General features: G+C 36.3%; 1 protein-coding gene and 1 pseudogene across 1 annotated transcript in view; both read right to left on the reverse strand.

Annotated features, from left to right (window-relative positions):
• Positions 1–280: 280 nt before the first annotated feature.
• The window catches only part of ZSWIM5 (zinc finger SWIM-type containing 5), a 149,405-nt gene continuing 128,961 nt past the window's right edge, over positions 281–20,724 (reverse strand). Inside the window, exons 12-14 of the mRNA XM_039884300.1 lie at positions 4,483–4,646; positions 3,901–3,982; positions 281–3,166 (exon numbers count right to left, since the gene is read on the reverse strand). Coding sequence (XP_039740234.1) covers positions 2,304–3,166; positions 3,901–3,982; positions 4,483–4,646 — 1,109 coding nt within the window. The 3' untranslated portion in view covers positions 281–2,303. The remainder of the gene's footprint in view (positions 3,167–3,900; positions 3,983–4,482; positions 4,647–20,724) is intronic.
• LOC120623043 (uncharacterized) lies at positions 8,379–8,497 on the reverse strand (annotated as a pseudogene).

Consider the following 20,724-nt stretch of genomic DNA (forward strand, 5'->3'; position numbering starts at 1 on the left):
GCATGCCCTCTAATTTTCTCAGGATCTTGGTGTTTCTGCCCATCATGATGATAGCTACTTCCTCGGAGACAAGGCTCTGAGCTGCCTGCGAGCTCTGGAGAGGGGTCTGGTGTGGCAGAAAATTCTTCGTCTGTCATTTCACATTTCCTTAGACCACTAGAAACCCACTGCACTATAGGCTCAGCCAGCTTCCTGTCCCAGCCAGGGCAATACAGAAGAGAGGGAAGGGCCCCATTTATTGAGAGAACACAATTTCTGATTTTAGAAAAATGATCTTTTCTGTGATCCATGATTTATTTATAGAAAAGCACTGAGTTCACACACTTGCTAAAAAATGGCAATCATGATACAGAAATGGGAGTGGCTTTTTTTTTTTTATGTATCCAACTAAAAAAAAAAAAAAAAAAAATAATAGGTTGCAGGGGCCCCATGGCTGAACAGTAAGACTTCAGTAGCCACAAACAGCAAACACAACTTACTGGTTAGTGTAGAGGGGAAAAAAAGATGACACCGTTTGTCAAAGAAAGGAAAATAAAGCAGAGAGGTCCTTAGTTCACACTCTAGCTATACCACCCTTTCCCTATCACACCCCACCCCCTACTCGGGAACTAAAACATGAAACAGTAAACACCAAGACACTGGCATCCAAATGACTATTCTGAATGCCCTTGCTACCTCCTATAATAATTCCAGGCTGAGCAGAGTGTCAGGAGAGTAGCAGGAACATCATATACCGTGGACAGCCAAGGCTAAGACAAGTTGCCCACTAGGGCTAGAAACTAGTCAGAAGGGTAAAAGCCAAATGCATCCCAGCCCCAGCCTCCAAATCAGCAACCAATGAGGCTGTGACAAAAGCAGGCAGAGGAAGCTTGAGGTAGAGAGGCAGGGGAAGAAAGCAAGTACAGGGTGAGAAGAGAACTGTGGAGCTGAAGGAGCCACTCAAGGTAGAGGGAGACTAGTGCTTACAGCCTGTCTGATGAGAGAGAATGGTGAATAAGAGGCACAGAGATGGGGAACACGTTTAGCTGGTGAGAGACTAAGAGGAATGGAGAAGAGAGATGTGGCAAAAAGAAGGGACCCGTTCATGCAGATCCTCAAACATGAAATCACAGACATACCTACATGTTGAAATATAGTTACACATACAAAGACAGATCAATGGAGAGCAAGCATACACACAAACATGTTTATACACATGCACTTGTGTGCCTAGATACATACACAGTAAACATGCATCAAGAAACATGAACACACAGATATGTATTCTTAAATGTTCACAAATGTAAATATCCTCATAGAAAGCCACAGTCCAGCATACAGACATGTATTCACGGACATATACACATAAATATATGTGCACATAGAGGCACGTACAGATACATCTATGCACACAGATATATGTACTTAGCCAAACAAATATACACACATACATAATTAGAGATGAAACCAGGCACTCTAACACAAAGGTGACCAGAGAAGATGAATATTATGAGCTCAGTGGCCTCCCAGACCTTCGCCTTCTCCCTGTGCTTGTTTCTCAGGAGCTCAGCAGGCTCATAGAGAGGCTGTGTGAGGCAGGAGCGAGAGCCTCAGTGTCCTCATGGCTTCGTGTGGCAAAAGTCGAAGTCCAGTCCCGGCCCTGCCCCTCACCCACCACTGGGCTACAGATGCCCTGTCAGTAGGCTGAGGTTTCTGCATTGACTAGACTTGGGATTTATTCTAACTGGCCATTTTTTCTCCCTGTCACCCCCCACTTTTCCACTGCCAAGTTTATACTCTGTAAGGGAAACCTGAGAAATTGTTGTGAGTCTCCTCAGAAAACAAGCCTATCTTCCCACCCACAGCTATTTTAAGTACCCATAAAATTAGAACCAGAATTATAAATAGTTGGAACTTTACAATGTAATTGGCAACACATATACTATAATATTTACAGTACCATAAATGCTTCTGTTTCTCTGGTTAAACAATCCCTGAGACGGAACAGTGTTCTGTGTTTGCCAAGGGAGAGGGCCAATGCCCAGGACACGCAGGATATAGGGGCGTGAGGTGGCATGTTGTAGAGTTTCTGATCTATCTGCAGGGCCCAGCTCCTTCAGGAACGGCGGGTTTACATTGAGAACCTTGCCAAGGCAGGCATACTGGCTAGAGTTGGACTCTTCCCATGCTTAGCCCTGTGGTCCTTTGGCTTCAGACACAGGTGCTTAGAGTCCTCTCAGGGTAGACAAATGTTTCAGTGTCCTTGGCCTGACCTGATGGTACCTGGGAGCCCAGGCTGCCCCAGCAGTGAGCTGTCCGATTTCTCAGCCAAAGCGCTCTCGCACCAGCAGCATCAGCTTCTTCTTGCCTTTGTAGATTTGTTTGAGGTTGTCGATGAACTGGGCAAACTGCAGGTGGCCATCCTGGGGCAGCAGGAAGGTCTCCCGAGCCTTGCTCAGAAACTCAATGAACTCTCCATAGTGGCGGGGGCTGATGTGTGTCAGGCGTGAATGTGTAGTGTTGATATAGGCATTGATGGTGGCATCCAGCAGCTGGCGCAGTGGAGCTTTGTCCGTGGACATGAGCTTTCCAGAGCTGCGGCGGCCTGGGATGCCAGCAAGGCCAGGTGCAGTCACTGTGCAGCGCCTCAGGATGTCTGAAAGCACTGTAGCACAGTGCACACTTTTTACCACCAGGGGAATGAGGGCCGCCAGCTCATTCTTGCCCAGAGAGTGGCTGAGGGCGCACGCCCAGAGAACATCATTGATGGCTGGGTGGGTGTCCTGGTTGTAGGCCAGGTTGAGATGGCTCATGGCCAGTGAGGCCAGCTTGAAGGCACGTAGCGGGTAGCCACGGAGCTCCATGTAGCGGGCGATGGTGAACAGCTGTGAATGGGTCATGCCACCAGCGGCAGCATCAATGGCAATCTGGTAGGCTGCCTCAAAGGCGATGTGGTCTTTCTCACAGAGTGTAAGGGCTGACAGGGCACAGCTCTGTGGATCCTTCATAGCACACTGCAGGGCCAATGTGCGAGCACAGCTAGCCAGCTCCTCCCGCTGGGGATAGTCAAGACTGAGGCGCAGAATAGTTGTGTGGGATACGGCTGTGGCAGCCACAATGCTAGTAGCTTCGGTAGGGGTGAAGAGTGTGTACCAGCTCTGCAAGATGCTCACCAGGGCCCGCACACCTGTCAGGGAGAGCCTGAGCTCAGCAGTGGCCATCCGGGTCCTAATTCAAGTCTGCCCAGATTACCATTTTGGGTCAGAACTTGACCTGCAGAGACAAGTTCTCCCTCCTCCTCAGTAGCCTTGAGATGATCTGAGGCAAACCAGGACAAGGAGAGCATCCCGGATAGCCAGACCCTGTTTGGGGTCTCTTCCCATTCCTTCCTTCCCCAGGTCAGAGGATTGAGGGTCTCGGCAGGTGCTCTTACCCCTCAAAGATGGAGCAGCAGAGCCTGTGGTTTGCTTGCCCCAAAGCAGGGGTTACAGATCTGTCTGGGGGTCCTAGCTGAAGTGGGGCCTCTCAGAGTAGAGTCTTGTCTTGGGGCTTTGGGCTGTAGATGGGGTCCTGAGCCTCCAAGTTGTTTGGGGTTTCTCAAAAGTATGGATAGGGACTGGGACCAAACCACTGGGCCAACTACCTCCCAAGGGTGTACTTGAGTACTGGTGGTTGAAAATTCATTCTCTCAGACATGTCTCTGATCAGAGGGTCAAAGTGCTTCTGACATCTGGGTATAGTCCAAGCAGAGAGGGCAGAGCCTGGGCTGGCTGAACAGAGGCCATCTTCTACCAGTAGCCCCATCCTTTCTTAGGCCATCAGTAATAAGAATATGAGAGCTCTAATGATTTGTTGTCCTGTCCCAAGAGTAGGACCTAGGAACTCCTTTACCCCGGGGGTAGAGGGAGGTGGGAGACTCACCCACTTCTGTAGCACATGTCACCAACCACCGCACCATCTCCCGGCGCCTCCAGTTAAGGGTTGATAAGGTCATTCTCATCACCTGGGCAAAAAAAGTGGCATTCCCAGTGGGTTAAGCATAACTGTTATGAACTCCCCCTCCTGACTTCCCCTGGGCATTCATTTATACAAGTATTTATTGGTGCTTTAAACAGCCATCTCTCCCCTGATAAGTACAGACAGGTTTGTACTCATCACCGCAAATATCCACGTTTGCCGCACCCCTCTCAAAAATCAGACAGGCTTTACTGATGACCTATAATGAATAAAGTCCTTGTTACCACACCTTGATTGACTTGGAGGAATGGGGGTAGTGTGGGGAGAAGATATAGATCTGATAGAGCCCAAAGCTACACTGCTTCTGGCCTTAATTTCAAAATGGAGTCCAATTTATAGAGTTCTTACTTTGTGCCTAGTCTCGCTGTATTCTGGGGACACAGAAAGAACCAGACTTGGCCTATGCCCAGTCCCCCTGAGATCTTATCTTCTACAAATTGTCACTAGGCCAGAAACCTAAAGCTGAGATAGCCCACTCCTCCATACCTGTAACCCCAGCTCCAGGGCCACGTTGAGCAGGGTGCTGTCAGTACTACTGTCTGTGGGAGTAGCAATCTTGAATGCGTCTTGGGCCAGCTTGAAGATGAGGGACGAAGAATGGATGTGCTTCTGTATTGCTTCCAGGATTGTTCGGAGCCTGAGAGTGTCCCCTATAGGTGCCAAGAGAGGGTCACAGGGTCTTCTTTAAAGCTTCCCTGAACGGTCCCACAACAGGTACTGGTTGAACTGGCTGCTATCAATTCACTGAATGCTTCTGAATGTTACCATCTTATCTGAATTATCCATCTCTGTCAGCACTGAACCCACTGGAGGCTGCTTCCTTCCCTAGGCACCCACATGAATTTTACTTCTCTTCACCTTTCCATCTACCCCTCACACTCCATTCCCTCAGGCTCTTCAGGTCCCAGAAATAATTTCCATGAACACCTCAAATTTGACAGCTACTTATACAGGAGGCAAGAAGCCATATTATTACTAAAAAAAAAAGAAAAGAAAAAAAAAGTCTGCCAGTCCCATTGTTTGCCTCTCTGGAGCAAAAAGGAGCTGGGCCACCACTTCCTATTCTGTAGGCAAGGATTCTAAACAAGGTACTAGTGTACAGCATTAAGGATTACACCATGTGAAGGGCATGCATACTATTAGAAATGAATGTGTATGAAGGCAGTATGGTATATGAAAGACTGGTGTATCTTATGAAGGGGTCAAATGTGAAATAAAGATAGAACGAAAAGTAGGTCTTATGTTTTACAAAGAGGTATAGTGGTAAGAATACATAGGCTTTGGAATAAAATATACTGGAAATTGAACCTATTTCAGACATTTACCGGCTCAGTTACTTCATCTATAAAATGGAAATAACCTTTAAGGGTTGTTGTGGGAATTGTAAACAATTTATATATAGTTAATACTCTATTATTCTACTTTTACAAAAAAAGATAAGTAGCAGTGTGTGTATAGTATATGTATGTGCATACATATGCATAGAAAATCTCCAGGAATATTTATACCAGTGTCTTAGTAGTAGTTATCATTGGGTGTCAGGATTATGGGAGCGATTACTTTTCTTCTGTCACCTTTAAAAACAATTGTTTGAATGAATAGATTGTTTTTAAAGCAGTTTCAGGTTTATAGGAAATCGAGCAGATAGTAGAGTTTCCATATACCTCCTCTTCCCACTTCCAGTTTCTCCTATTATTAACGTCTTACGTTAGTGTAGTACATTTGATAAACCAACATCCACATGTTAAAGTCCATAGTTGACATGAGGGTCCATTGTGGTTAACAGGTCTATGGTTTTTGACAAATGCATAATATCATGGATCCACCAATATTGCATGATACAGAATAGATTCATTGCTGTAAAAATCTCCTGTGCTTCACCGATTCATCCCTTTCCTCATTCTTCCTGTGACTATTTATCTTTTAGTTTTGTCTTTTCCACAGTGTCAGGTACTTAGAATTACAGTATGTAACCTTTTCATACTGGCTTCTTTTACTAAGCAATATACATTTAAGTTTCCTCCATGTCTTTCTGTGGCTTGCTAGCTCAATTCTTTTTATTGATAAATATTCCATTGTAAAGAAATATCACAGTTTGTTTATCCATTCACCTTTTGAAGGACATCTTGGTTGCTTCCAGTTTTGGGCAATTACAAATAAAGCTGCTATAAACATTTGTGTGCAAGTTTTTGTGTGGACGTAGGTTTTCAACTCATTTGGGTATTAAATACTTTGGAGCATGATTGCTGGATCATATGGTAAAACTATGTTTAGCTTTGTAAAAAACTGCCAAACTGTTTTCCATACTGGCTGCACCTTTCACTTTTCCAACAACGAGAATTCTTGTTGCTCTACATCCTTACCAATATTTGGTGGTGTCAGTGTTTTGAATTTTAGCCATTCTAATAGGTATATAGTTGTATTTTGCTTTTGTTTTGTTTTTCTCTAATGACATGATGCTGAGCATGTTTTCATATGCTTGTTTACCATATGTATATCTTCTTTGTCAAGGCATCTATTGGAGTCTTTTGCCCATCGTAAAATTCAGTTGTTTGTTTTCTTACTGTGAAGTGTCATTTGTATATTTTGGATACAAGTCCTTTTTCAGTTGAGTGTTTTACAAATATATTCTCCCAGTCTGTGGTTTATCTTTTCAGTTTCTTAACAGTGTTTATTACTGAAGAGAAGTTTTTCATTTTAATGAAGTCCTACTTATCAATTTTTTTTCTTTTATGGATTGTGTTTTTGGTATTGTATCTAAAATTTCATTGTCAAACCCAAGGCCACTAGATTTTCTCCTGTTATCTTCCATAAGTTTTATAGTTTTGCATATAAATTTATGTATATGGTCCATTCTGAGTTAATTTTTATGAAAGGCATAAGGTCTATATTCATTTTGGTTTTTTTTGCATGTGGATGTCCAGTTTTTCCAGTACCATTTGTTGGAAAGACTATTCTTTTCTCTGTTGTGAAAGATCACTTGACTGTATTTGTATGGGTCTATTTCTGAGCTCTTTATTCTGTTACATTGATTTATTTGTCTATTCTTTTGCCAGTACCACACTGTCTTGATTATTGCAGCTTTACAATAAGTCTTAAAGTTGGGTAGTGTTAGTTCTCCAACTTTGTTCCTCTTTAATATTGTGTTGGCTATTCTAGGTCTTTTGCTTTTCCATATAGAGTTTGTCATTATCCATAAAATAACTTGCTGGGATTTTGGCTGAGATTGTATTGAATCTATAGATCAAGTTGGGAAGAACTGAAATAAAAATAATATTGTCTTATCTATGGAAATGGAATATCTATTTAGATCTTCTTTGATTTATTTCATCAATGTTTTATAGTTTTCTTCATATAGATCTTTTACGTATCTTGTTAGATTTATTCCTAAGTACTTTCTTTGGGGATGCTAATGTAAATGCTATTATGTTTTTAATTTCAAATTTTAATTGTTCATTGCTGGTATATAATAAAGCAATGGACTTTTGTATCTTAACCTTATATCTTTGGTGTAATCAATTCTTAGTTTGTTTTCTGCTGTTGATTCTTTAGAAATTTCTACATAAACAATCATGTCATTTGCAAACAAAGTTTTATTTCTTCTTTCTTAATCTGTATACCTTTTATTTCCTTTCTTATTGCATTAGCCAGAACTTCTAGTAAGATGCTGAATGGGAGTGGTTAAGAGGAGATATTCTTGTCTCATACATAATTTTCAGGGGAAAGTGTCTAGTTTCTCTCCATTAAGTATGACGGTAGCTATAGTTCTTCGATGTTCTTTATAAAGTTAGTTCTCTTCTAAGCCTAGTTTGCTGAGAGTTTTTTTTTTTTTTAAATCATAAATAGGTGCTGGCTTTGGTCAAATGATTTTCTTGTGTCTGGCAATATAATCATGTGATCTTTCTTCTTTAGCCTGTGGATATGATGGATTACATTAATTTTCAAGTGCTCAAACCAGCCTTGCATACCTAAAATAAATCCCACTTAGTCATGGTGTATAATTTTTTTTATACTTTGTTGGATCCAATTTGTTAATATGTTGTTGAAGATTTTTATATTCACCTTCATGAGTGATATTGGTCTGCAGTTTTCCTTTCTTGTATTGTCTTTATCTGGTTTTGGTATTACAGTAATGCTGGCCTCACAGTAAGTTACAGGTGTTTTCTTTGCTTCTATTTTCTAGAAGAGATTGTAAAGAATGGGTATCATTTTTTCCTTAAATATTCGATAAAACTCACCAGTGAACTCATGTGGGCCAAGTGCTTTCTGTTTGAAAGATAATTGAATCAATTTTTTTTTTTAGGTGGGGCAACACTTTGTTGACTTCACAGATCGCAAGGACCTTGTCAGTTTACAATCCCTTCTTTACTTTTTATTTTTTACGCCTACAGCACCTGGTCTTCCTAGGTGCTCTCCCATCCAAGTACTAACCAGGCCTGACCCGGCTTAGCTTCCGAGATCGGACGGAATCGGGCTTGTTCAGGGTGGCATGGCTGTAGAATGAATTAATTTCTTTAATATATATAGTCCTATTCAGATTACTTATTTCTCTGTATGAGTTTTAGATTGTATTTTTTGAGGAATTGGTGCATTTCACCATCTGAGGTATCAAATTTGTGGGCCCACAGTTGTTCATAATTTTCCTTTATTATCCTTTTAATGCCCATGGGATCAGTAATGATGGCCTCTCTTTCATTTATGATATTAGTAATTTATTTCTTCTTTTTCTTGGTTAGCTTGGGTAGAGGTTAATCAAATTTAATAATCTTGTCAAAGCAGCAGCTTTTGCTTCCATTGATTTTATCTATTTTTTTTCCAATTTAAATTTCATTGATTTCTGCTCTAATTTTTATTATTTTTTTTCCTGCTAGCTTTAGGTTTATATTGTCCTTCTTTTTCTAGTTTTCTAAGGTGGAAGCTTAGATTATATATTTTATATTCCCCCAGCTTTACTGAAATATAATTGACTTAATATTATGAAAGTTTAAGGCGTACAATGTGATCTGATATATGTATTGCAAATGATTACCACAATAAGGTTAGTTAACATCTATTACCTCACACAGTTACTTTTATTTTAGTGTGTGGTAAGAACGTTTAAGATTTACTCTGTTAGGAAATTTCAAGTATACAATACAGTATTGTTGACCATAGTCACCATGCTGTATACTGGATCCCCAGAACTTATTCATCTTATAATTGAAAATTTGTACCTTTTGACCAACATCTCTCCATTGCCCCTACTCCTCAGCCCCTGCCAACCATCAATCTAATCTGCTTCTAGAAGTTCAGCTTTAGATTCCATATATAAAGTGATAGCATACAGTATTTGTCTTTTTCTGTCTTATTTGGCTTAGCACAATGCCATTAAGGTTCATCCATGTTGTCACAAGTGAATGGATTTCCCCCCCACCCCCTTTTTAATGGCTGAATAATATTCCTCAGTGTGTGAACCACACTTTCTTTTTTCAATATTTATAGTTTAATGTATTTTAACAGCAAATTTACAGGAACAGCACAAAAGACAGACAACATTAAAAACATGTACTTGCATGTAGTACAACTCAGTTAAAAAAGTATAGTGAATGGATAGAATCTACTGTATGATAAAAATGCTACAAACACTATTTTGTTGCTATCAATAAGAAATATACTAGTTTTTTTAAAAATCCAAATACTGGTTTTGTCCAGAAAAATTATCAGGTCTATTTATAACTTATAAAGTTGAACTGCTGAAACTTATTCACTAAAACATTTTGACTTGTATTAATGGTTTATGTCCCTGCATTTATATTAAACATTCACACACAAATGAAAATGGAAAACCTGACAATACCTGATTGTTGTCCCCTATTTTTTCACTTGCAATCATATACTTAGCTACCTTTTGGTAAAAAAAAATCTAATGTTCAAAACTACCAATAACAGGAAGAGAATTTTTTAAAAATAATGAAATGTTTCCTATTATTCAATTTTCTCTTCTCTCATATCAATTATGTCTTTAAGAATTTTTAATATTAAAACTATATTCTTCTAAAATGTTTAAAAATTAAAAAAGTATAAATAGTGTTTGCCCTAGAATTGCAATACACTTTTACAACTAATCTAAGTCCATTTTCAAATAACTATGTCACTTCATAAAGTACCTTATAATAGTATTCTAAGTTCTTCCCTTCCATCTGTAACATCATTGCTGTCATTCATTTCACTTAAATTTAAGCTATGATCACCTCATGCATTGCTACTATTTTAAATGAGAAGTTATCTATTAGTTCAGTTAAGAATGCAAAAAACACCAGAAGTTTTATTTTATCTTCATTTATTCCTTCTCTAACACTCTTCCTTTCTTTATGTAGATCTGAGTTTCAGATCTATATCATTTTCCTTCTCTCTGAAGGAATTCTTGCAAGGTGGGTCCACTGGCAAGAAATTCTCTCATTTTTAATGAGAAAATCTTTTTTCTTCTTTACTTTTGAAGGATAATTTATTTGGATACCGAATTCTAGGTTGGAGGTTTCTTCTTTCAACACTTTAAATATTTCACTCCACTCTCTCTTGTTTGCATAGTTTGTGAAGTTGATGTAATTCTTATCCTTTTTTTCTCTATAGATATGGTGATTTTGTTCTCTGGCTTCTTTCAATATATATTTTTATTTTGGTTTTCTGCAGTTTGAATATGGTATGTCTAGAAATAAATTTTTTTGGTATTTATACCACTTGGTATTCTCTGAGCTTCCTGGATCTGTGTCTTGGTGTCTGTCACTAACTTTGGAAAATTCTCAGCCATTATTACTTTAAATATTTCTTCTGCTTTCTTTCTTCTCCTTCTGGTGTTCCTATTATGCATATCTTATATATCTTTTCTAATTGTCCCATAATTCTCAGATATTCTGTTCTGGGTTCCCCTGCCTATTCTTTTTTTATCTTTATGTTTCAATTTGAGAAATTTTTATTGACACTTATAACTTAAAATTTTGGAAATATTCACATGGTTCAATATTGAACAGATACAAAAGGTAAATAATGAAAATTTCTTTCTTCCCCTTACCCCTGTCCCTCATTCACCCACTTCTAACCCCATTTTATGGTATAGTCTATGCATAATAAGGAAATATATGATCTATTTCCTCTCCTTTAAAAAAACCCCCACAAATGGTAGCACAATATATACAGATTTGCATGTTATTTCTCCCCCTACATATCAATATATCTTGGTGTTTATCCTATAACAGTACAAAGAGCTTCTTGCAGGATAGAAAAATTGCTAAAGGGTTTTGAATGCATTTTGGAATTCAGAATTTCTTAAGTTACAGAAAGATAATTTGTATAATATTTGCAGTGGGCCTGAGGCAGCATCCCATAATTAAACACTATTTATATGCTGAATGTATGAATAGTCACACTAGGTGGGATGAAGAGCAAAATTAGTATTAGTATTGTAGTTTATCAATACAATAGTAAACTGATAACTGAAATCGTATGATATAGGCCATAAATACTTGGTACTCTTTATTTCTAAGGAAAACATTCAATAAAACCTCAAATCAAACTAAATATCTATACATATGCATGGAATAAATATTTGTTACATCTGGTTCTTTGAGGACTTTGGACAAAAGGCTTCATCAGCATTGCTATTATTGTCATCAAAGATCAGTTAAAAATTGAATGATGGGCTAAGAATGGGATTCTTTAATGATGAAGTAACACTACAATAGATAGCTATTAAAAAAGTGTATTTCTAGCGTAACGTGTCTTATTAATATGGATTTCTATATAAGCAATCTATTCAATTAATTGAGCAGCCATAATTTTTTTTCACTGATGAATATATGTTATTCAAGGCCAATTAACTGCTCAAACATTTCTCCCACATTATCTATGAAGATTTTTTGCATTTGTGTTACATCTCATCATTGTCATCACTACTAGCCCCATGTTTATTTGGATTAACACAATTTTAGCAATTTTTCTATCCTGCAAAGAATATACAACAGGTATATAACTTGTAATATTCAGTATTTTTTGCTTTCAGCTTGCTCTAACTCAGTGCTTCTACAACCTTGGTGAGCATAATTCTCTCATATGGAATTTGTTAAAACATAGATTCTTGGGCTGCACACATATAGATTCTGATTCAGGAGGTCCAGAGATGGGTCTGGGAATTTGCATTCCTAACAAGCTTCCAGATGATGTTGATGCTGCTTGTCCACTGACCATACTTTGAGTAGCAAGACTCTGACTTTAGACTTTTAGCCAATAAACTTTTGGTGTAACTAATGAGACTATATATCTTCTTATTAATGACAAAATCTTTCAGTCTTTTTTACCTACAGGTTCACTTTCAAACATTATTGTAAGCCAAAGAATCTGCCCAATATTTATCAATCATTCTAAGCATCAGCAACTGTGTAAATGGCACCATTAAGGTATGCCTGATAAAGCTTCTGCAATTAACTCCTTTAGGAAGCCTTGGAAGTTAACTGCTACAAGTATAGAGTATGAAAATAGAAAAATAAATATTTATATTTTCTCTTTGTTGGGAGAAAATTTTCTTGATCACAAAAAGTTCAGACGGACTGTATGTAGAACAGTGGTTCAAGAATAATATAAGTTTTCTTTCATTCCAGCCTGTGTGCAATGAGCTCATGTTATTGGTACAGATTACTGGGCTCTTTAGAAAATCTCTCTTTGATTACCCAAATTGTGAACAACTTTTTAAACATCTTGGGTGTTGGCTTTTCCTAACTTTACCTGTCTGATGCATTGATACATCCCAGAACTTTCAACCTGTGCTTAGAGTCCTTAAAACCTCTTGTTTGCTCATCAATTATTGTAAATTTTTAAAATAAAATAATATAGGACAGAACAGAGCTATTTCATCAGCACTCTATACATGTGTGGGACTAAGATCTTCATTAAAAATTCTCTTAACAATGTCATAATTTTTGTCTCCTTCATGATAAGCAGAAGCTTCTTCATTATAGATGTTCAAATATTTTATACCATCATCCTCTGCAGCCAATCTTCTGATATTCTATACTCACCTTAAATGTTCAGTCGTTCATGGCATATTCTAGTTTGTTTCATGAGCAAGAAACCATTCAGTAGCATATTTGCACCACTTCATTGTTTTATTTATTCAATCATGGCCATGTCAACATCTTCATTTTTTGTCCTTTAAAAATTTTCTATTCTTTATTAGTTCTGGTCATTTTTGTCACTTTAAAACTTCAACACTTTGTCTTTCTATTCTTTCAAGTCATAATTGATGTTAATTTCCATACCTTATTCTTCAGTAAGATGCCTCATAGACGCACCTGATCACGATTCTGCACTAACTCTATTTTTTACGCTATTGATGACAGATACTTCCTTTTCTTATTTTTACCTACAGGAGTATTTTCAATTTTGTGGACGTATTTACAGGGTAATTAAACTCTAACTTACAAAATAACAGCATAAACAGAGAAGGCAACACAATCTTGGTAAAGGCAGAGATGTGTGTGACTGGTAAGAGCGCTGAGCAACAACTAAAGCCTCATGTCATCTGAGGTCAGGTTTTGCTGTGAAACTTACAAAAAGTTTAGATTTTTGAATCTTTTCAGTTTTTAATTCCATGTAAGAGAATTTTGGACCCAAAGAAATAAATTTAATCAGTCTCCTGTTGATGGATATTTAGAATGTTTCAGATATTTTGCAACTACAAATAATGTTGGAGTGCATAACCTTGTACAAACATCATTTCACATTTGTACAAAATATTTGTAAGATAAAATCCTGGAAGTGAAATTGCTAGGTCAAAGGATACATGCATCGTAATTTTAATAGATATGACAAATTGCCCTCCACAAAAGATTACAAATCTATACTCTCACTCCACAACTTTGCAAATTGCTTTGTCAAAATGTTTTCTTTTATTTTGAATTTCAAACATACAAAAAAGTTTCAAGAATAGTAGAGAGAGACCTTTTCTTACTCCTGAACCATTTAAAAGTAAGTAACTGACTTGAATTCCATCACTCCCAAATACTGTAGCCTATATTTCTGGCAAACAAGGAGGACACTTTTCTACATACCAAAAACACAATAATCAAAATCAGGAAATTAATATTGATAATATTACTACCATCCATCACAGACCCGATTCAAGTTTCACCAATTGTCCCAATAATGTACTTTATAGCAAAATCATTTTATGGAAGATCACGTATGTTACATTTAGTCTGTCACATCTCTTTAGTCTTTGTCAACTTGGAAAAATTCTTCAGTCTTCCCCTGACATTCATGACCTTGACACTTTTTGCAGATTAGACAAGTTATTTTGTAGTATGTCCTTCAATCTGGGTATTCTTGATATTTTCTCATGATTAGATGAAGACTTACATTTTTGGCTATAGTATCACAGAAGTGATGCTGAGTTCTTATTGCTTCCTAACAGGTGATATATGACACTGACTTGACCCATTACTGGTGGTATTAACTATGATTACTCAATTAAAGTGATATCTGCTAGGTTTCTCTACTGTAAAGTTATACGTCTTTTCTTTATGATTAACAAGTATTTTGTGGGGAGTTACTTTGAGACCGTAAAAATCCTTCATCTACTAGTTCACCTACTAGTTTAATATCCATTGATATTTCTAGGCTGAGTGAAGTATTATATGGTTTCAAATTGGTATATTCTTATTTTATCATTTTTCCACAATCATCAGTTGGCATTTCACCCTACTCATTTATTTATTCATATCAGTATAAAACTCATGGATACCTATTTTATTTAATGGGTTATAATTAGTTGCTATCATTACTTACTTATATATTTATTTATAGCTTTATTGAGGGTAATTGCCATGAAATAATCAGCGCATATTTAAAATGTACAGGTTGATAAATTTTGGCAAATCTATACACCCAAGAAACCATCACCACAATCAAGATAATGAACATATCTATTATCCCCAAGTTTCCTTGTGACCCTTGGTAATCTCTTCTTCCTTTCTATCCTGGCTTGCTCCAGCTCTCATTCCCACTGATTTTCCTTCTATCACTACAGTGTGCATTTTCTAAAATTATACATAAATGGTATAATACAATATGTATTGTTTTTTTATTTGGTCTGGCTTCTTTCACTTAGCATAATTATTTTGAGATTCAAACATGTTGTGCTGTGTATCAGTAGTTCATTTCTTTTCATTACTGAGTAGTATTCCATTATATGCTTATATCACAGTTTGTTTATTCATTCATCTATTGATGGATATTTGATTGTTTCCAGTTTGGGATTATTACAAAGTTTTGGTTATTAAAAATGAAAACTGAACTGACCAATTACTAGTAAGGAGATTGACTCAGTAAACAAAGACCTCCCCCCCAAAAAAAGTCCAGGACCAGATGGTTTCACTGGTAAATTCTCCCAAACTTTCAAAGAAGATTAATATCAATCCTTTCAAACTCTTACAAAAAACAGAAGAGGAGGAGACTCTTCCAAGGTCATTTTATAAGGCCAGAATTACCCTGATATCAAATCCAGTCAAGGACGCCACAAGAAAAGAAAATTACAGGTCCATATCCCTGATAGATGTAGGTGCAAAAATCCTCAAAAAATATTAGTAAATGAAACTAGACTGTTGTCTATCACCACACACCAAAATTAACTCGAAATGGATTAAGGACCTGAATATAAGACCTGAAACAATAAAATGCATAGAAGAAAACATAGGAATTAAACTCAAGGACCTTGGACTTAAAGAGGATTTTATGAATTTGACCTCAAAAGCAAGGGAAGTAAAAGCTAAAATAAATGAATGTAACTACATCAAACTAAAAAGCTTCTGCTCAGCAAAAGAAATTGTCAACAAGGTAAAGAGACAACCATCTGAATGGGAAAATATATTTGCAAGCAACACCTCCGATAAGGGCCTAATATCCAAAATATACAAAGAACTCATACAACTCAATAACAACAACAAAAAACAAACAATCCAATCAAAAAATGGGCAGAGGAGCTGAACAGACAAAAGAAGAGATGAAATACTGCCATTTGCGACAACATGGATGGACCTCGAGATAATCATGCTAAGCGAAATAAGCCAGTCAGAAGTTGAAAATCACATGATATCACTTATATGGGGGATATAAACCTAAAAACAACAAAGGAACAGGACAAACACAGACTCATGGACATAGACTATAGACTAGTGGTTACCAGAAGGTAAGGAGTGGAGAAGGGGGAAGGTAGACAGAGTTAAGGGGGTCAAATATGTGGTGATAGAAAGAAATCTAACTAAGGGAGGTGAATACACAGTGTAAATATATATATGTCTTACTGTTAAAGCGTACAGCTAAAACTTACTGGATTTTGTTAACCAGTGTCACCATAAAAATAAATAATTTAAAAAATAGATATTAGCAAATTAATTCAATAATACATTAAAAGGGTCATGCACCTTGATCAAGTAGGATATATTCCAGTGATGCAAGGTTAGTTCAACATATGCAAATCAGCGAATGGAATACACATTTACAAAATGAAGAATGAATATCGTATGATCTTCTTAATAGATGCAGAAAAAGCATTTGACAAAATTCAACGTCCATTTATGATAAAAACTCTCAAAGAAACAGGTATAAGGGAACATACTTTAACATAAAGGCTAACATCATACTCAATGATGAAAAGCTGAAAGCTTTTCCTCCAAGTTTAGGAACAAGGCAAGGATGCTCACTCTTGCCACTTTTATTCAACATAATATTGGAAGTTCTAGCCAGAGTAATTAGGTAAGAAAAAGAAATAAAAGGCATTTAAATTGGAAAGGAAGAACTAAAGCTGTCACTATTTGCAGATGACATGATAATAATATAGAAAATCCTAAAGACTCCATCAAAAACTGTTAGAATTATAAATTAATTCAGTAATGTTTCAAGATACAAAATCAATACACAAAAATCTATTGCATTTATAGACATTAATAACAAACTATCAAAAAGAGAAGTGAAGAAAACAATTCCATATATGATTGCATAAAAAACCTAGGAATAAATTTAACCTAGGAGGTGAAACACCTGTATAATGAAAACTGCAAGACATTATGGGAAAAAATTGAAGAAGCAAATAAATTGAAGAAGCAAATAAATGAAAATCCATGCTTATGGATTGAAAGAATTACTATTGTTAAAATGTCCATACTACCCAAAAGAATCTACACACTCAATGCAATCCCTCTCAAAATTCAAAATTCTAAAGTCGTTTTTCACAGAAATAGAGCAAACAATCCTAAAATTTGTATGGAACCACAAAAGAACCTGAATAGACAAAGCAATCTTGAGAAAGAAGAATAAGGCTGCAGACATAATGTTCCCTGATTTCAAACTATATTATAAAGCTATGGTAATTAAAACAATATGATATAGGCATAAAAACAGACACATGGATCAAAGGAAGAAACACAGAGCCCAGAAATAAAGCCATACATATATGGTCAATAACTATATGACAAAAGAGCCAAGAATATATAATAGGGTAAGGAGAGTCTCTTCAATAAATGATGTTGGGAAAACTGGATAACCACATGCAAAAGAATGAACCTGGACCACTATCTTATCACATACACACTAATTAGTTTAAAATGTAAGTCTTTAATGTATTAAAGACTTACCATAAGACCAGAAATCATAAACGTAGGGTAAGCTTCTTGATACAGGTTTTGACAATGATTTTTTAATTTGGCACCAAAAGTAAAAACAACAAAAGCAAAAATAAACACATAGGACTACATCAAATGAAAAGTTTCTGCACAGCAAAGGAAACCATAAACAAAATGAAAAGTAACCTACTTAATTGGAAAAATATTTGCAAATCATATATCAGAAAACACTAAATCAGAACAGCAAAAAGAAAAAAAAATCCAAAAATATGAGGATAGTTATGGGGCCTCTGGGACAACATCAAGCACTCCAACATTTGCATCATAGGGGTACCAGGAGAAGAGAATAAGCAAGGAACTGAACACCTATTTGTAGAAATAAAGACAGAAAACTTCCCGAACCTGGTGAAGGAAACAGGTATACAAGACCAGGAAGCACAGAGTCCCAAATGAATACAAAGAGGCCCACACCAAGACATAATTAAAATACCAAAAGACAAAGAATCTTAAAAAGCAGCAAGCGAAAAGCAGTTAGTTACCCACGAGGGAGCTCCCCATAAGATTGTCAGCTGATTTCTAAACAAAATCTTTGCATACCAGAAGGGATTGGCAGGAAATATCCAAAGTGATGAAAAGTAAGGACCTACAACCAAGATTACCCAGCAAAACTATCAGAATCAAAAGACAGATAAAGAGTTTCCCAGACCAAAAGCTAAAGGAGTTCATCACCACCAAACCGGTATTATAAGAAATGTTAAAGAGACTTCTTTCAGAAGACAAATACATACATACATACATACATACATACATACATACATACATACATACACACACACACACATACACACATTCATACACATATACAATGAATAATTAAGTGGCAATAACTACATACCTAGCAACAATTAGTTTAAATGTAAATGGATTAAATGCTCTAATCGAAAGACATAGGGTGGCAGAATGGATAAAAAAACAAAACCCTTAGATATGCTATCTACAAGAGATTCACATCAGATTGAAAGACATACATACACAGAGTGAAAGTAAAGGGATGGAAAAGATATTTCATTAAAATGGAAAAAAAAAAAAGCTGGGGTACCAATACTAATACCAGACAAAACAGACTTTAAAATAAAAGCTATGACAAGAGACAAAGAAGGACCCAGTGATCACTTCTGGGTATTTATCCAAAGAAACCTAAAACAGTACTTTGAAAGGACATGTGCATCCATGTGCATGTTCATTGCAGCATTATTTCTAATAGCCAAGATATGGAGGCAACCTGGGTGTCTGTTAGTGGATGAATGGATAAAGAAGAGGTGTTACATATATACAGTGGAATGTTACTCTGCCATAAAAAAGAATCAAATCTTGCCATCTGTAACAACATGAATGGACCTAGAGGGCATTATGCTGAGTGGAGTAAGTAAGACAGAGAAAGGCAAATACCATATAATTTCACTTGTATGTGGAATCTAGAGAACAGGATAAACAAACAACAGAAACAAGCTCGTAGATACAGAGAACATTTTGATGGTTGCTGGATTGGGGTAGGGGAGGCTCCTGGGTGAAGGGGGGAAGGGATTAAGACACATAAATTGGTAGTTACAAAACAGTCATGGGGTGTATAGTATAGCATGTGAGAATATGGTCAGTATTGTTATAATAACTATGTATGGGTCTGATGGGTACTAGATTTATCAAGGTGATTACTTTGCAAGTTATATAAATGTGTAATCATTGTGTTATACACCTGAAACTATTATAATATTGTATGCCAACCATAATTGAAAAAAATAAAAATATAAAAATTTAAAAAAATTGCTTGATTCCCAAAGTGTTTGTGCCACTTATGTTCCTACTTACAGTGTATGAGAGCTCCAGTTGCTCCATATCTTTGCCAGTCCTTGCTATGGTCAGTTTTTTGTTTTTTAAAATTTATCTGTTCTCTTATTGTGTTTTTAATATCCATTTCCCTAGGGACAAATGATATTGAGCATCTTTTCATGTGCTTATTTTTCAACAGAATAGCTTCTTTGGTAGAGTGTCTCCTATCTTCGCTCACTTGGAAAAATGGGTCGTTCATTTTCTTATCACTGAATTTTGAGAGTTCTTTACATATTCTGGATGCAAGTCCTTTATGAGATGTGTGATTTGCAAATATTTCTCCTAGTCTGTGGCTTATGTTTTCATTCTCAGTAATGACTTTCATAGAGCAGAAGTTCTTGATTTTGGTAAGTCCAATTTATCATTTTTTTCTGTTATGGATTGTGCTTTCAGTGTTATAGATAAGAAATCTTTGCCTAACTAAAAATGAAAATCATTTTGTCCTATGTTTTCTTTAAAATATTTTATACTTTTAGCTATTATATTTAGGTCTGCAATTCATTATGTTAATTTTTATGTTGTATCATTTTTGAAAAGACTATCATTTTTCTTAACTGAATGGGCTTTGCCCTTTTATTGAAACAAATTGGCCACGTGTGTGGGTCTACTTTGGGACTCTATATTTTTTTCATTGATCCATTTATCTATCTTTACACCAATAACCCTGTTATTACTTACTATAGTATAGCTTTATAATGAGTCTTGAAAATCAAGTAGTGTTAGTTCTATCACTTTTTCTTTTGCAAAGTTGTTTTTGGCTATTTCAAGTCCTCTACATTTCCCTATGAATTTTAGAATCAGGTGATCAATTTCTACCCAGAAAAAGCCTGCTGGAATTTTGAATGGGATTGTATTGCATCTATACATCAATTTGTAGAGAATCAACATCTTAACAATACTGTCTTCCAATCCATGAATGCAGTATGTCTTTCCACTTATTTAGGTCTTTTTAAATTTCTCTCAGTAATATGATTTTCACTGTATAGGTCTTGCACACCTTTTGTCACATTTATTTTCAAGTATTTAATATTTTCTTGATGCTATTATAATGGTAATTTAAAAATTTCAGTATCTGATTGTTCACTGCTGGTATACTGACTGTGTATATCAACCTTATAGCCTATAACCCTGCTAGACTCATTATTAGTTCTAATAGCTTCTTGGACATTTCAGATGATTTTCTACATAGATGGCC

Source organism: Pteropus medius, unplaced genomic scaffold (assembly GCF_902729225.1).
Source record: "Pteropus medius unplaced genomic scaffold, Ma_sr-lr_union100, whole genome shotgun sequence".
In the NCBI taxonomy this organism is placed as follows: domain Eukaryota; kingdom Metazoa; phylum Chordata; class Mammalia; order Chiroptera; family Pteropodidae; genus Pteropus; species Pteropus medius.